We start from the raw sequence: 12,579 nt of genomic DNA, 5'->3' as shown, positions 1-12,579 counted from the left end.
TTCTATAACAGATCATAAGGACCTTTCCTGGTGTTCAATATGCGTCTTTAGTGACCACTTGGTGTTCCTGTGCGGGCAGGTTACAATTTGCTGAACTGGCTCCCTATTAGAGGACATTGAGCTTGTTTCCAGTGAAGCCCTGCCATCTGCTAGAAGTGCCTCTGCTTGACACCAGGGTCCACGGCAGGCGTGGACTCTCTCACCCACAGGTGAGTGGTTCTCACGAGTCACACCCTGATCCTCAGGTTTAACCTCTGAAGATAATCATTCCTGTCTACTCACTACTGCGGACCCCCTAGAGTGGCTAGAATGAAAAGGATGGAGAATGCCCAGTGCTGGTGAGGCCCAGCTGAACTCTCACCTGCGGGGAGAAAGCGTGTCATCACCACGGAAACCATTTGCCAGCGTATTTGTTTCCCGTGGCTGCTGAAACAAATGGCCACAGACTGGATGGTTTAAAACAGCAAAAATTTGTTCTCACACAGTTCTGGAGGCCAGGAGTCCCAGGTTAATCGTTTCAGGGCTCCATGTGAGGAGCTGTTCCTTGCCTCTTACAGCTTTCGGGGGGCTTCTGGCAATCAGTGGCTTGAATCCCGTGGCTGAATCACTGCACCATCTACCTCCATCTTAACATCTTATTCCCTCCTCTTGCTTCCTCCCTGTGTGTGTGTGTGTGTGTGTGTGTGTGTGTCTCTAATGCCCCTTTGCTTCTCTCTTACAAGAACACTTGCTAGCATTCAGAGCTCACCAAGATGATTCAAGACAACCTCCTTATCTCAAGATCCTTAACTTAATTGCATCTGCAAAGATTCTTTTTCCAAGTAAGATAATATTACATGGGAAAAGGATCCAACCAAGAAGAGATACATGTATATATATAACTGAATCACTTTGCTATACATCTGAAATGAACATAGCACTATCAATCAACTATATTCCAATATAAAATAAAAAGTAAATTAAAAAAATAAGAATCACAGGTCCTGGAGACTAGGATGTGGCCGCATCTTCGGGAGCCACGTGTAGTCTCCCGCAGCCAGCACGGCAATTCCGCTCCCGCGTGTGAATTTTCTCACTTGAAAACCTGTGGGGACTTCCCTGGAGGTCCAGTGGTTAAGACTCCATGCCTCCAGTGTGGTGTGGGTTCGATCCCTGGTCAGGGAGCTAGGATCCCACATGCCACGCAGTGAGGACAGGAAAAAATTGTGTAAAAACCATATAACATAAAATTTACCATCTTGCTCATCGCTAAGGACACAGTTCAGTCGTGTTGAGTGTATTCGCATTTCCTGCAACTGTCCCCACCGTTCACCCCCAGAACTTTTTCACTTTGCCAAACCGAAACTCTGTATCCATGAAACACTAAATCCACATTTCCCGCACCCAGCCCTTGGCCCCCACCGTCTTACTACCCGTTTCTATGAATCTGATTACTCTAGGGATCTCATACAATTAGAATTACATAGTATCTGTCTCTTTGTGATCGGCTCATTTAACTTAACGTCCTCCAGGTTCGCCCATGCCATAGCAGGTGACAGAGCTTCCTTCTTTTTCAAGGGTGGGGCGTTTTTAATGTGAATGGGTGGATTTTACGGCATATAAATTGTGTGTCAATAAAGCTATATTTTTTTAAAAGGCAAAGCTCTGGACTGTGATTCCCCTGGGAGGCGGGGAGAGGCCAGAAGGTGGCGTGATGGGGGGAGGGTCTGGGAGCTGATACTGCTCTGGTTCTGGATTGTGTGATGAACATTCACTGAGCTGTGCTCCTGCAACATGTGCCCTCCTCCTTGTGTGTTAATCTTCACACAAGAGTTTCATTAAAAATCCCTATTTATTTCTGTTTTGTAAATACATTCATTTGTACCATATTTTTCTGATTCCACATATAAGCAATACCATATGGTATTGTCTTTGTCTAATTTACTTCATTCACTATGACAAGCTCTAGGTCCATTCATGCTGCAAATGGCATTATTTCATTCCAGAGTTGGGGAGAGGGGCAAACTGAGAGATGGGGATTGACATATACACACTGCTGCTGCTGCTGCTGCTAAGTCGCTTCAGTCATGTCCGACTCTGTGCAACTCCATAGATGGCAGCCCACCAGGCTTCCCCATCCCTGGGATTCTCCAGGCAAGAACATTGGAGTGGGTTGCCATTTCCTTCTCCAATGCATGAAAGTGAAAAATGAAAGTGAAGTCGCTCAGTCGTGTCCGACTCTAGCCACCCCATGGACTGCAGCCTACCAGACTCCTCTGTCCATGGGATTTTCTAGGCAAAAGTACTGGAGTGGGGTGCCATTGCCTTCTCTGCATATACACACTACTAGATGTAAAATAGATAACTAACAGGGACCTATTGCATAGCAAAGGGCACTCCATACTCTATGTGGGATGACCTACATGGGAAAAGAATCTTAAAAAAGAGTGGATATATGTGCATGCATGACTGTTCCACTTTACTGTACAGCAGAAACTAACACAACTTATACTAGTAAATCAACTATACTCCAATAAAAACTTTTTAAATTCCTATTTGGACTGATTCATAAGGTTATTTTGAGGCTCACAAGGTGCTTTGTTAGTTATAAGCTGCTTGGCAAATGTAGGATCTGTCATGATCATCTTGGTGACAGTTTTGAGTTCTTTAACTTTTAATTTATTTGGCTGTGCCATGCAGCGTGTGGGATCTTCGTTGCCCAGCCAGGGATCAAACCCATACCCCCTGCATTGGAAGCGTGGAGACTTAACTAGCGGACCACCAGGGAAGTCCCTTGAGTTCTGCATAACAGGTTCCCCCAGGCCTGGCTGCTGGGTACCAAGGACTCACCAGCCTCTGACTCCCATATCCCGTTGCAGAGACAATTCATGGGACTTCAACTGTGTGTTCTGAGTAAATATTCAGACTGGCCTTCCTGTCCCATCAGACAGCCACAGGCTGTCCTCAGCACAGCTGCCCCCTAAGGACCCCCGTCACCCGGTGCCCCCCGCCCAGGGCCCAGGAAATGTGGGCCGGAGACTCACTCTGTAACGCAAGGACTACCACTTTCTCCACCGCGCCCAGCTCATTCTCTGCCAGGCACTGGTACTGTCCTGCGTCGTCCATCTGCAGGCGGGCACAGGAGGGGGCATGGAGTTCAGGAGAGGAGGGCGAGGGTGGCGGGGAGCATCTGGGGACAGCTGGACACAGGAAGGGGCCCCTGGAGCAAGGCCCACCTAACCGGGAAGGAGCTGAGAGCCTAAACCAGCCAGGGGCCCACACATTCCATCAGCAGGGCAGCCATGGCCGCTATGCTGTACAATCCAGGGAGGAAACCCCTGCTGCTTTCATACCTGCAGCTTAAGGGTGGTGGCGGTTCATGGCTCTAAGTGGAGCCATATGCTGCCAAAGCATGCTTGAGATCCACCTCTTCTAAATTACGTACATTAAAGTATTATGACACCACAGCGCATTATTAGGGATGCCTTTTTTTTAAAAAAAAAGTTTGGGCAACACTGAGTTAGAAAGAACAGGTTTCTGAACCGCAGGCTCCTCGGGTGCACAGCTGCAAGACTTCCAGGGTAGGAGGGAGGGTTTGCAGCACTTCCTGGCCCTGGTGAAAGGGAAGACTTCGTCCTAGGATATCCATGACCATGGCAATGAGGCAACTCGGGAAGAATGCTGGCTCAGATTCACTTCCAAGGGGCAGTACCACCATGAGACGGAGCTAGGGGCAGCCAAGGCCAGGGTCCACACCCAGAAGATCATATCCGGGAGGCCACTCCCAAGGGACTCTAAGCAGGAGGCATGGCATGCAATTAAGAGTGCAGAGTTGGGCGTCAGTCCAAGATGAGACCGGTTCTGGCTCCCCTGCTTACCACATTAAACCCATTACTAGTGCATGACCGTGTCTCTGGAGACTCAGTTTCCCCATCTCTAAAATGGGGATGATAGGACCGTTGTAAGCATCAAATGAGATCACACTTACTAAGTGGAGGCACAGTGCCTGGCCCCACAATGTAAATACGCAGGTCACGGAAGCCCTGTCGCTGCTACTGTAGCTGCCTTGATATCAGTCTGAGACAGGCTCCCAAATGGGTGAGATCAAGGACCTCTAAAGTGAGTCCATGACAGCCCCCAACTGTGGGTTTCTGCACAGCCACTGGGACTTGGGACACAGAAGCGAAGGTGAGCAAGCAGAGACTGCCTCTGAGCTCGAGGCTTTGGAAACAGCGTGGAATAGGAATCAGGCTACCTGGGGTGGGGTCTTGACTCGGGTGCTTACTGGCCGGGGGCCTCTCTGACCCTAAGTGTCTTCATCTGTAAAATGGGGCACTCTTATCTGCTTACTCTGCTCCACGGGGTGGTTGTCAATTATATATATTAGCATTATCGAGGGGCCAGTCACTCGCAGATACCTGGCGTGGGTCATCTCACTGCACATCTATGAGGTGGGATGATTATTAGCCCCATTGAAGGGATAAGGTGATTGAGGTGCAGAGAAGTGAAGTCATTGGCTGGAGGTCGCCCTAGTTAGTCGGGGGAGAATCTCTGGGTATGGGCAGGAAAGTGCTTTGTAGACTGTATCAGGTGGTGCCAACCTACTAAACAACTGTCTCGGGCCATCAGACAAAGCGGAGGTTGTCCTGGGTGGCCCCAGCACAGCCCCGGGCCCCGCCTTGCCTCCGTCCTGCGGATGATCAGTGAGCCATTCTGCAGCCGGTGCCGGAGCCGGCCGCCCCGCAGCGGAAGGCCATCTTTGATCCAGTAGATGTCAGGCGTCGGGTCTCCACGGACCGCACAGTCCAGCCGGATGCTGCCTCCGACGGGTTCCACCAGGTAGGAAAAGGACTCCCCTTGTAGGACAGGGGCCTCTGTGTCAGGTGACATCAGACAGGGGTTCAGAAAGGAGGTTCCCTTTAGGTTAAGCCTCCCACGAATCCATCCCCAAAGGCCTGCCTGCCAGACCCCAATGACCCACAGGTTCGGCATGGCTGTGTAAAGTCAATGCATTAGGGATAGCAAACAACTTCCGTGTCGTGGGTCAAGTGCACTAGCTTGGCAGTGGCTGCCAGGAACACTGTGCTGAGAAGGATTTGAAGCTGAGTGGGAATAGTGTTATGATTGATTAGTGATGCCTGAGACAGGCACAGGAGGGGAGAAATTGTATCAGTGTCCTGATAATGGTATCAGTACCCTATACTCATAGGGTACTTTGGAAAACAAAGATGACATGATCGTTAGGACACCTCTGTCGGACACAGCAACACTAAGATGTCTCCGATTCTCATTCCACGCAACGCTTAAACCACTCTTGGCTGCCCTGTGCCAGTTTTCACCCTTGCTGGTTTCCTGAGGTTGAATCTACCAACAGTAGAGTCCTGGTGCTGTGGGCAGCTCAATCTGTCCATTGGGCCCCATTCTCCCATCCTAAAGTTGAATCTACAGGTCATGGTGCCATGAGGGTTACTGGGCTGCTCCTGGGGGAGGAGGGCTGTGGGGGGCAACTGGAAGACTGGCGAGATTCTCACTTTGTTTGCCAGGCCCCTGGCCCCCTCCCACACTTACCCTGTTCAGCTGAGGGTAGTGCTGAAGGTCAATGGGTCAGATCTCATTCTACCTACACTCGGGGCATCTGGGCATGCTAAGCCACTTCACTTGTGTCCGACTCTCTACAACCCTATGGACTGTAGCCCATCAGGCTCCTCTGCCCAAGGGCTTCTGCAGGCAAGAATACTGGAGTGGGTAGCCATGGCCTCCTGCAGGGGATCTTCCTGACCCAGGGATTGAACCCTCATCTCTTAGATCTACCTGCATTGGCAGGCGGGTTCTTTACCACCAGTACCACCTTGGAAGGCCCAAGACATCTGGGGAGGGTAAAAAATACTGATGCTGGGGCCTCATCTTTACTGGTCAGGTGAAATCTGGGCCTCGGGGTTTTATGAAATCCCCCAGGAGATTCCAAAGCCCAACCAGGGTGGAGAGGTACTGATTCAGAGATTAGGAGGCTGGTTTCTTAGAAAAACCACTAGACTGGGTCAGCAGAAGTCTGGAGAAAGACCAGGGGGTCACTCCCTACCCTTCACGTGGACGAAGCTGACCGCCTGCACGCGGCCCACTCTGTTCTCCGCCCAGCAGATGTAGGTCCCGCTGTCCTCTCTGGTGACTGCCACCCGCTGCAGCGTGCTGCCCCCGTCCTGCTCAGACACCCCTTCTGTGGCAGAGAAAGAGACGCCCCGTGGTGCTCCGGGCTCAGGGTGCCGGGACCTCCTGCCCGGAACACTTAACTCAGGCCTGGGTATCCAGCAGGTGCTTCATGAAGGCAGTGTCCCTTTCCCTGCTGGAAGCCTAAGCAAGTCAAACCCGGTGATGGCAGGCACAGGCCATGTTAGAGGATGTGGCTGAGGACCTGCCTTTTCTCATTTTCAAGTTCACGCTGAGTTTGATGAGTGGCCCAGGTTAGGTCTTTGGGGACCTATTAACATGAGACACTTGTAGAGATGATTCCATGATTTACATACAGATAGGTGCTATGGCCAGCCTTTGATTTCCCTATCATTAGACACGTCCCTACATTGGGAATAAGGGCAAGTGCTTAGCAACTCATCCATTCAACAGACACTTGTTGAGCACCTACGCTATATACCACGGGGCCTGGATAGACCTTGCTGTTGCTCAGTTGCTAAATCATGTCCGACTCTGTGACCCCATGGACTGAAGCATGCCAGGCCTCCCTGTCCCTCACTGTCTCCCCAAGTTTGCCAGGTTCGTGTCCAATGAGTCGGTGATGCTATCCAACCCTTGGGCCTCCCGAAATAGAGCCTGGGGTGCAGGTGGGAGGAAAGAGCCCCCCAGGAAAGGAGTTTGCTGAGGGGCTGGGCTGGAGCTTGGTCTCCGTTCCTGGCCCGGAGGTCTCCAGGGTTGAGTCTTTTTTGCAGGCGGCTTCTTGTCGGGTCTGACCTGTGACTGGTCACGTAGGGCCATGTGTGTTTGCCCTGTTTCCCCCCACGCAGGGCCAAGTCTGGAGGCCCAGAACCCACAGGCTAACTGGCACCCTCTTCCCCATCCTCCTCAACCTCCCAGGGTCCCAGGTCCCTGTCCCACCCGCCCCCAGCAGGCCGAGACCTGTGACCAGCCGGTTGTTGACGGTCCAGCCTATTTGGGGTGTAGGGCTGCCCCGGGCCGCACAGTGAAGCCACAGCTTATCCCCGAGGCGCAGGCTGCGGTCCCCGGGCAGGGTGGTGAAGACAGGCAGGGCCAGGATGGTGAGATGCACTCGGCGGCGGGCACGGCCCACGGCATTCTCAGCAGTACAGGTGTAAGTGCCAGCGTCCTGGCTCTGTGGGCAAAGGTACGGGTCAGCCTGAGAACTGCTCCCTCTCCAGCACAGGCCAGAATGTTCCCTGCAGACCTGCTCCCTGGAAGGTTGCCTTGGATCATGCTGCCCAGAGAGGCAAAGTGACCTGCCCCAGGTCACACAGCTGGCAAATGGCTCGGCTTCACCGTTGCACCTCCCTGCCACCTTCATATGGCTAGGCACTGCTTTTCTTTCTTTGGACCGTGCCGTGTGTGGTTTGCCGGATCTTAGTTCCCCACCCAGGGATGGAACCCACACCCCCTGCTTTGGGAGCACAGGGTCTTAACCATTGGACCACCAGAGAAGTCCTGGCTATGTGCTTTGATGAAATAAGATTTATATTTTAAGGCCAGGACAAGAAAGATGAAACACCAGATTCTCTCTCCATGTCTTTTTGGGCCTCCCCTTCCCCTCCCTAAAGTGCTTTTCCCATTAACCAGACCTCCTCAAAGACGGATGTGCATGCTTGGCCGTAAAGACCAATCTTTTTTCTTTCCTCTGATGCTACAACATAACTTCTTAAAAGAAAAGCATTCTTTTACAGCTCTCTAAGCGGGTCACAGTGACTCGCTGCTCACTTTGTATGTGCTTACCTGGAGTATGTGTCTTTGGTGAATTTTATCTATAATACCTGTATCTCATTTTGATGTATGTTTTTTTGGTCCTAAAAATGTATGCGACTGTGTCTTTGATGTCTAACAGGTCCCCTGGGTTATAATCCTCAGTTGGGCTCAAATAAAATTCCCTTTTAAAAAAAATTCTTCATTTGATTGTTTATTGAATTTTCAGCCTTTATCATCCAGGCCTGACCACACACTTGTAACGGTCACTATTCACTGAGCACTTATTATGTGCGCAGGACGGGACCTGAGCTCACTCATCCACCACCCCTGAGGCCAGTCCTTCTCTGAGAGGAGACGTCCTGATGGGGATCTCAGCAGAGCTCACCACTGCACATCTGGTTCCCTGTGTGGCAGGATCCCTGCCCCTGAGACTCCCTTAGGTTTCCCCGCCCAGCAGCCAGCCGCCCATCTGACTGGAGAGCAACTTTTTTCATTATAGAACATGATGCATGCTGACAGGGGAAGGGGGCCCGGGTCCCATTCACGCCCGTGGCTCAGGTTGAGAACAGTAGAGGCAGTTTGGGGATGTAAAGTCATTGCCATGCATCCCTCTCCTTCCCTCCAGGGCTCCTTCCCTCCCCAGGAACTAGCCACAGAGGCCCTGATTCAACTCTCCATTCTGCCTCTTGGCAACAGCGTGTCTTGGACACCTGGGTACATGCTGAAGCTCAGTTTCCTCATCTGTTCTTGTTTAGTCACTAAGTTGCTTCTGACTCTGAGACCCCGCGGACTATAGCCCACCAGGCTCCTCTGTCCATAGGATTTCCCAGGCAAGAGTACTGGAGTGGGTTGCCATTTCCTTCTCCAAGGGACCTTCCTGACCCAGGGATCGAACCCAGGTCTCCCGCACTGGCAGGCAGATTCTTTAGCACTGAGCCACTGGGGAAGCACTTCCTCATCTGTAGCGGGGGTGATAATACTTGCTTGCCCAGATTCTAGGATTGAGAAGCGGCGCGGGGCTCAGCACAGAGCATGACACACAGTAGGTGAGCAGCAGGCGTCTGCTGCTCCTGCCGTGACTATCATCTCCCTCTGCTCCCAGGGGCCAGACCCTCACCTCCGAGTTTTTCACCAACAGCTCCCCGGAAGGCTGGATGGTGAACTTCCCCTTGGCTCCGGACACAGGCTGGCCATCCTTTTCCCAAGTGACCTTAGGCTCGGGGCTGCCGGTGGCTGTGCAGGGCAAGAGGGCATGGGCGCCCTCGGTGATGGACAGGTCAGGGAGCCCAGTCTTGATCGCGGGCGGGACTGTGTGGGGAGGGGGAGTCTGCTCGGGAACTGGGGCTGGCCTGGGTGGCTTGCCCCGTCCCAGTGCCCTTGGCACTTGGCACAGCCTCAGCCCCTTCTTCCACCTCACCTGCTGCCTTCCCCCTCGCCCCCCACCCCGCTGTCCCCTGGTCATAAGCTATTGCCCGTGGTCTGCACAACCTGGGGATTTTCTCGCGTTTGGTGAAGCTGTGATGCAGTGACCCCATTCACACACACGCACACACAGGGATTAACACCACAGAAATGACTGTTGCTACTGCAAAGCCAATGTGAACAAAGAGCAACCAGACTCGTTTCCCACGAGAGGCCAGAGGAAGCAGAGAGGACCGGAGTTACTGTCTGAAGCCAGACCTTGGGCATGAAAATAGAAGATGTGTTCCTTGAATTCCTTCTAGAACCACCAGCCATGCTGGAATAGGCATGGATGCAGGGACATACCCCACCTGGGACCAGAGCCAGGCAGAGACCGGAGGGGCTCTCAGGAGTCTCAAAGCCCTTAGCTCACTGGGGTCCACTTTGGTCGCCCCCCCGGGCCCACCTTGCACCACCAGCCGAGTCTTCCCCACGGCGCTGCCTGCACTGCTCTGGGCGAGGCAGAAATAGTTCCCAGCATCCTCTGGGCTGACATGGATAATCCGCAGCTGTCCACCGGGGAGGACCTGGGTACCGGCCCCTGGATTTGGTGGGGAGGAATTGGGAGCTCGTGGCTGGGGCAGCAGGACCCTTGGCGAGGGCAGGAAGGTTGCTTGGGTGGTTTGGTCTGACCAGGCAAGTGACTTGCTGTGGCCACAGGCTGACTGGGGGACAGGGTAAGCCTGGAAGCTGGACCCAGAGCCCATCCGGGCTGTCCCCTTCCTCAGTCCCCCATCCCAGCCACCAAGCGCTCAGGCAGAATGAAGGGCTCTGGGCTGGTGAGGGAAGACAGGAGAGCAGGAGGTGGGTGCCATGCCTCTGGGCAGGGCACGGGCTTTCCAGACCTCCCTGCAGGAGTGGGCAGCCCTGGGACAGGAAGGAGGACCCCAAGAGGGGACTCACCTGCAGGCACACTGAGCCCCTCCTTCTGCCAGGTGATGCTCGGCCGAGGGATGCCTGAGGCCTCGCAGGGCAGCAGCACCTCCTCCTGGGCCACCGCCCAGACCACACTGGGCAGTGGCTTCACCACGGGGGAGGCTGCAAAGGAACAGGGCGGCAGAGGTCCCTGGGGACACCTCCAACTGGGGGGTGTCTGAGCACCAGAGAGAGAGGCTTCTAAAGGGAACAGGGGGCTCCGGAAACCTCGGAACGGAGGACATAGGCAGGCTGAGTCTTTTCTCCCAGAGAATCCCCTAGCCCTCCACCTGCTCCCCTGCGTCCAGGGCACGGCTGTCTGGCCCAGGGACGCTTACCTTGCACAGTGAGGACCACGTGCTTGTGGGCCATGCCTGCAGCATTGCGGGCCGTGCAGGTGTAGCGGCCAGTGTGGATGGGGAGGGCCTGCCCGATTTCCAGGGCCCCTGTGGGTGGGAATGGGGCACAGAGAGGGATGAGGGGACCCAGAACGGACATCCCAGGGAAGAAGCCAGCTGGGCTCTTACACTTCCCACCCTGGTGTCTCTCTTGCAGGCCACTCAACCCGCCTCCCTGCCCATTTGTAAGGAGCATGGGGGAACCTGGGCCTGCCTCTCTCCCTGCCCAGAGCATAACACGGGAAGGTCCCCTCCGCTCTCTGCATCTTCCAGTCTCTGGGCCAGGTGTACAATGTGGAATCACACAGAATGGTCTTTAGGCCTTTCTGGGTGTGATGTGCCTGAATCTGCCACTGCCCCACCTGGAATCCCTGGCCCACCTCCACCTTAGCAAGGTTCCACAGGCCTTCACCCTGCTACCCTTATTGTGTGCTGCTCAAAATTTGCCTCCTCGAGGAAGCCCTCCTGGGTTACCACCTCCTCTGTCCTCCCTTTGCCCTCTCTCCCTCAGTCTTGGCTGCTCAGTGAACACCATTTTAACCTTCCCAGGCTGTAAGCTGCACCTTAAGAGTCAGGTAAGGAGGTTTCTAAATCATCCCCTGTAGACCCCTGAGGGCCTCCTGAGTGTGCAAGGGAAGTGAGGCCCGCCTGACTCTGGACTACTCTGCAGCACCCACCCCAGCTCCAAATGGAACCTAGCTTTTCTCACATGTCCAGCTTCCTCATAGCCACTAGTCAGAAGGAAGAGTTCTATTGCTTTGAAAGAGTTGGACAACTACAGATCTGGCCAACAGTTTACACACTTTAGGATTTCCCTAACCAATCAGCTAACAAATACATTTAATTTGGAGAATCCCCATTAAGTTGCCAACTTTTTATTTTGACAATCAGACACTTAAGTCACTTCTACTACTACTTGTCACATCACATCTATTTTCACCTGAATTTCATAAAAACTTTCGACCCCAAATTATTAAGAAAAGCACGGTTTCAGGATAAAGGACAATTCTAATGAGCTAAAACCAGCTCTATGAAAACTCTCACGTAGCTCTTATCTTTCTCATTTTGTCATTAAGCAGCACTGATTTACCAGCTAGCATCAGGGACCGACTGATGAATATCAACACTCCAGTGATTGGATGGGGAGACTCAGAGAGGATCAGAGGGTTCTCCCAGGTCACACAGTGAGGGAATGGCAGAGTCGGGCCAGAACTTTCCATCTTGCTCGACCACCAGGCCCCAGGGGGCTGCTTTCATGGCCTCTGCCCAGGGTCCCTTAGTGTCCTCTCCGCAGAGGTCCACATGGCTCACCCTTACTTACCTGAAGGAGACACACGGTAACCGTTTCCTCGTACCCCCAGCCGGGTGCCTGCTTTGCTCCAGGACACGACCGGGGCCGGCATACCCGTGCTGTGGCACGTGAGGACCACGGGTGCCATCATGGTCGTGGTGAAGTCTGTCTGGTCATCGGCAATGGCGGGAGGCACTGAAACACAGGTCAGGGCTTGAGGTCCCCTGGGGAATGCAGAGCCATGGGGCCAAGCGGATGAGAAGGACAGACAGACCAAGACACAAGGGGACATCCGTGATGAGATCTGAAGGAAGAGCAGGTGTGCCTGGGTGAGGTGAAGTGTTCACTGCAGAGGGAACAGCATGTGCAAAGGCCCCGAGGTAAGGAGCAAAAAGCTGAGCTGAACCTGGGGGTCAGCAGGGCTGACTTTGTGAGCCCAGGTGACACTGAGCTTTCTATCCTGAGGGCAATGGGCAGCCATGGTGGGAGGGGCTTTTATCTGGGGTGATGACAAGGTCAGATTTTGGTTCAGAACATTCTGGATTTAGGGAGAAGCCTCTCCTACAAGCTCCCACAGGCTGTGCTGGAGTTGGGTTATGTCAGTGTGGGAGGGCA

At 53.5% G+C, this 12,579-nt stretch overlaps 1 protein-coding gene across 3 annotated transcripts in view; it reads right to left on the bottom strand.

Annotated features, from left to right (window-relative positions):
* The window catches only part of HMCN2 (hemicentin 2), a 175,834-nt gene that overhangs the window by 15,608 nt on the left and 147,647 nt on the right, over positions 1-12,579 (bottom strand). For all 3 annotated transcript variants that reach the window (XM_044926449.2, XM_025261852.3, XM_025261853.3), the window contains exons 77-85: positions 11,995-12,159; positions 10,614-10,721; positions 10,264-10,398; positions 9,767-9,901; positions 9,017-9,207; positions 7,105-7,318; positions 6,059-6,193; positions 4,663-4,853; positions 3,024-3,105 (exon numbers count right to left, since the gene is read on the bottom strand). In XM_044926449.2, coding sequence (XP_044782384.2) covers positions 3,024-3,105; positions 4,663-4,853; positions 6,059-6,193; positions 7,105-7,318; positions 9,017-9,207; positions 9,767-9,901; positions 10,264-10,398; positions 10,614-10,721; positions 11,995-12,159 — 1,356 coding nt within the window. The remainder of the gene's footprint in view (positions 1-3,023; positions 3,106-4,662; positions 4,854-6,058; positions 6,194-7,104; positions 7,319-9,016; positions 9,208-9,766; positions 9,902-10,263; positions 10,399-10,613; positions 10,722-11,994; positions 12,160-12,579) is intronic.

This window comes from Bubalus bubalis, chromosome 12, assembly GCF_019923935.1.
Source record: "Bubalus bubalis isolate 160015118507 breed Murrah chromosome 12, NDDB_SH_1, whole genome shotgun sequence".
Classification (NCBI taxonomy): domain Eukaryota; kingdom Metazoa; phylum Chordata; class Mammalia; order Artiodactyla; family Bovidae; genus Bubalus; species Bubalus bubalis.
This window is presented reverse-complemented; position numbering and strand designations above follow the sequence as displayed.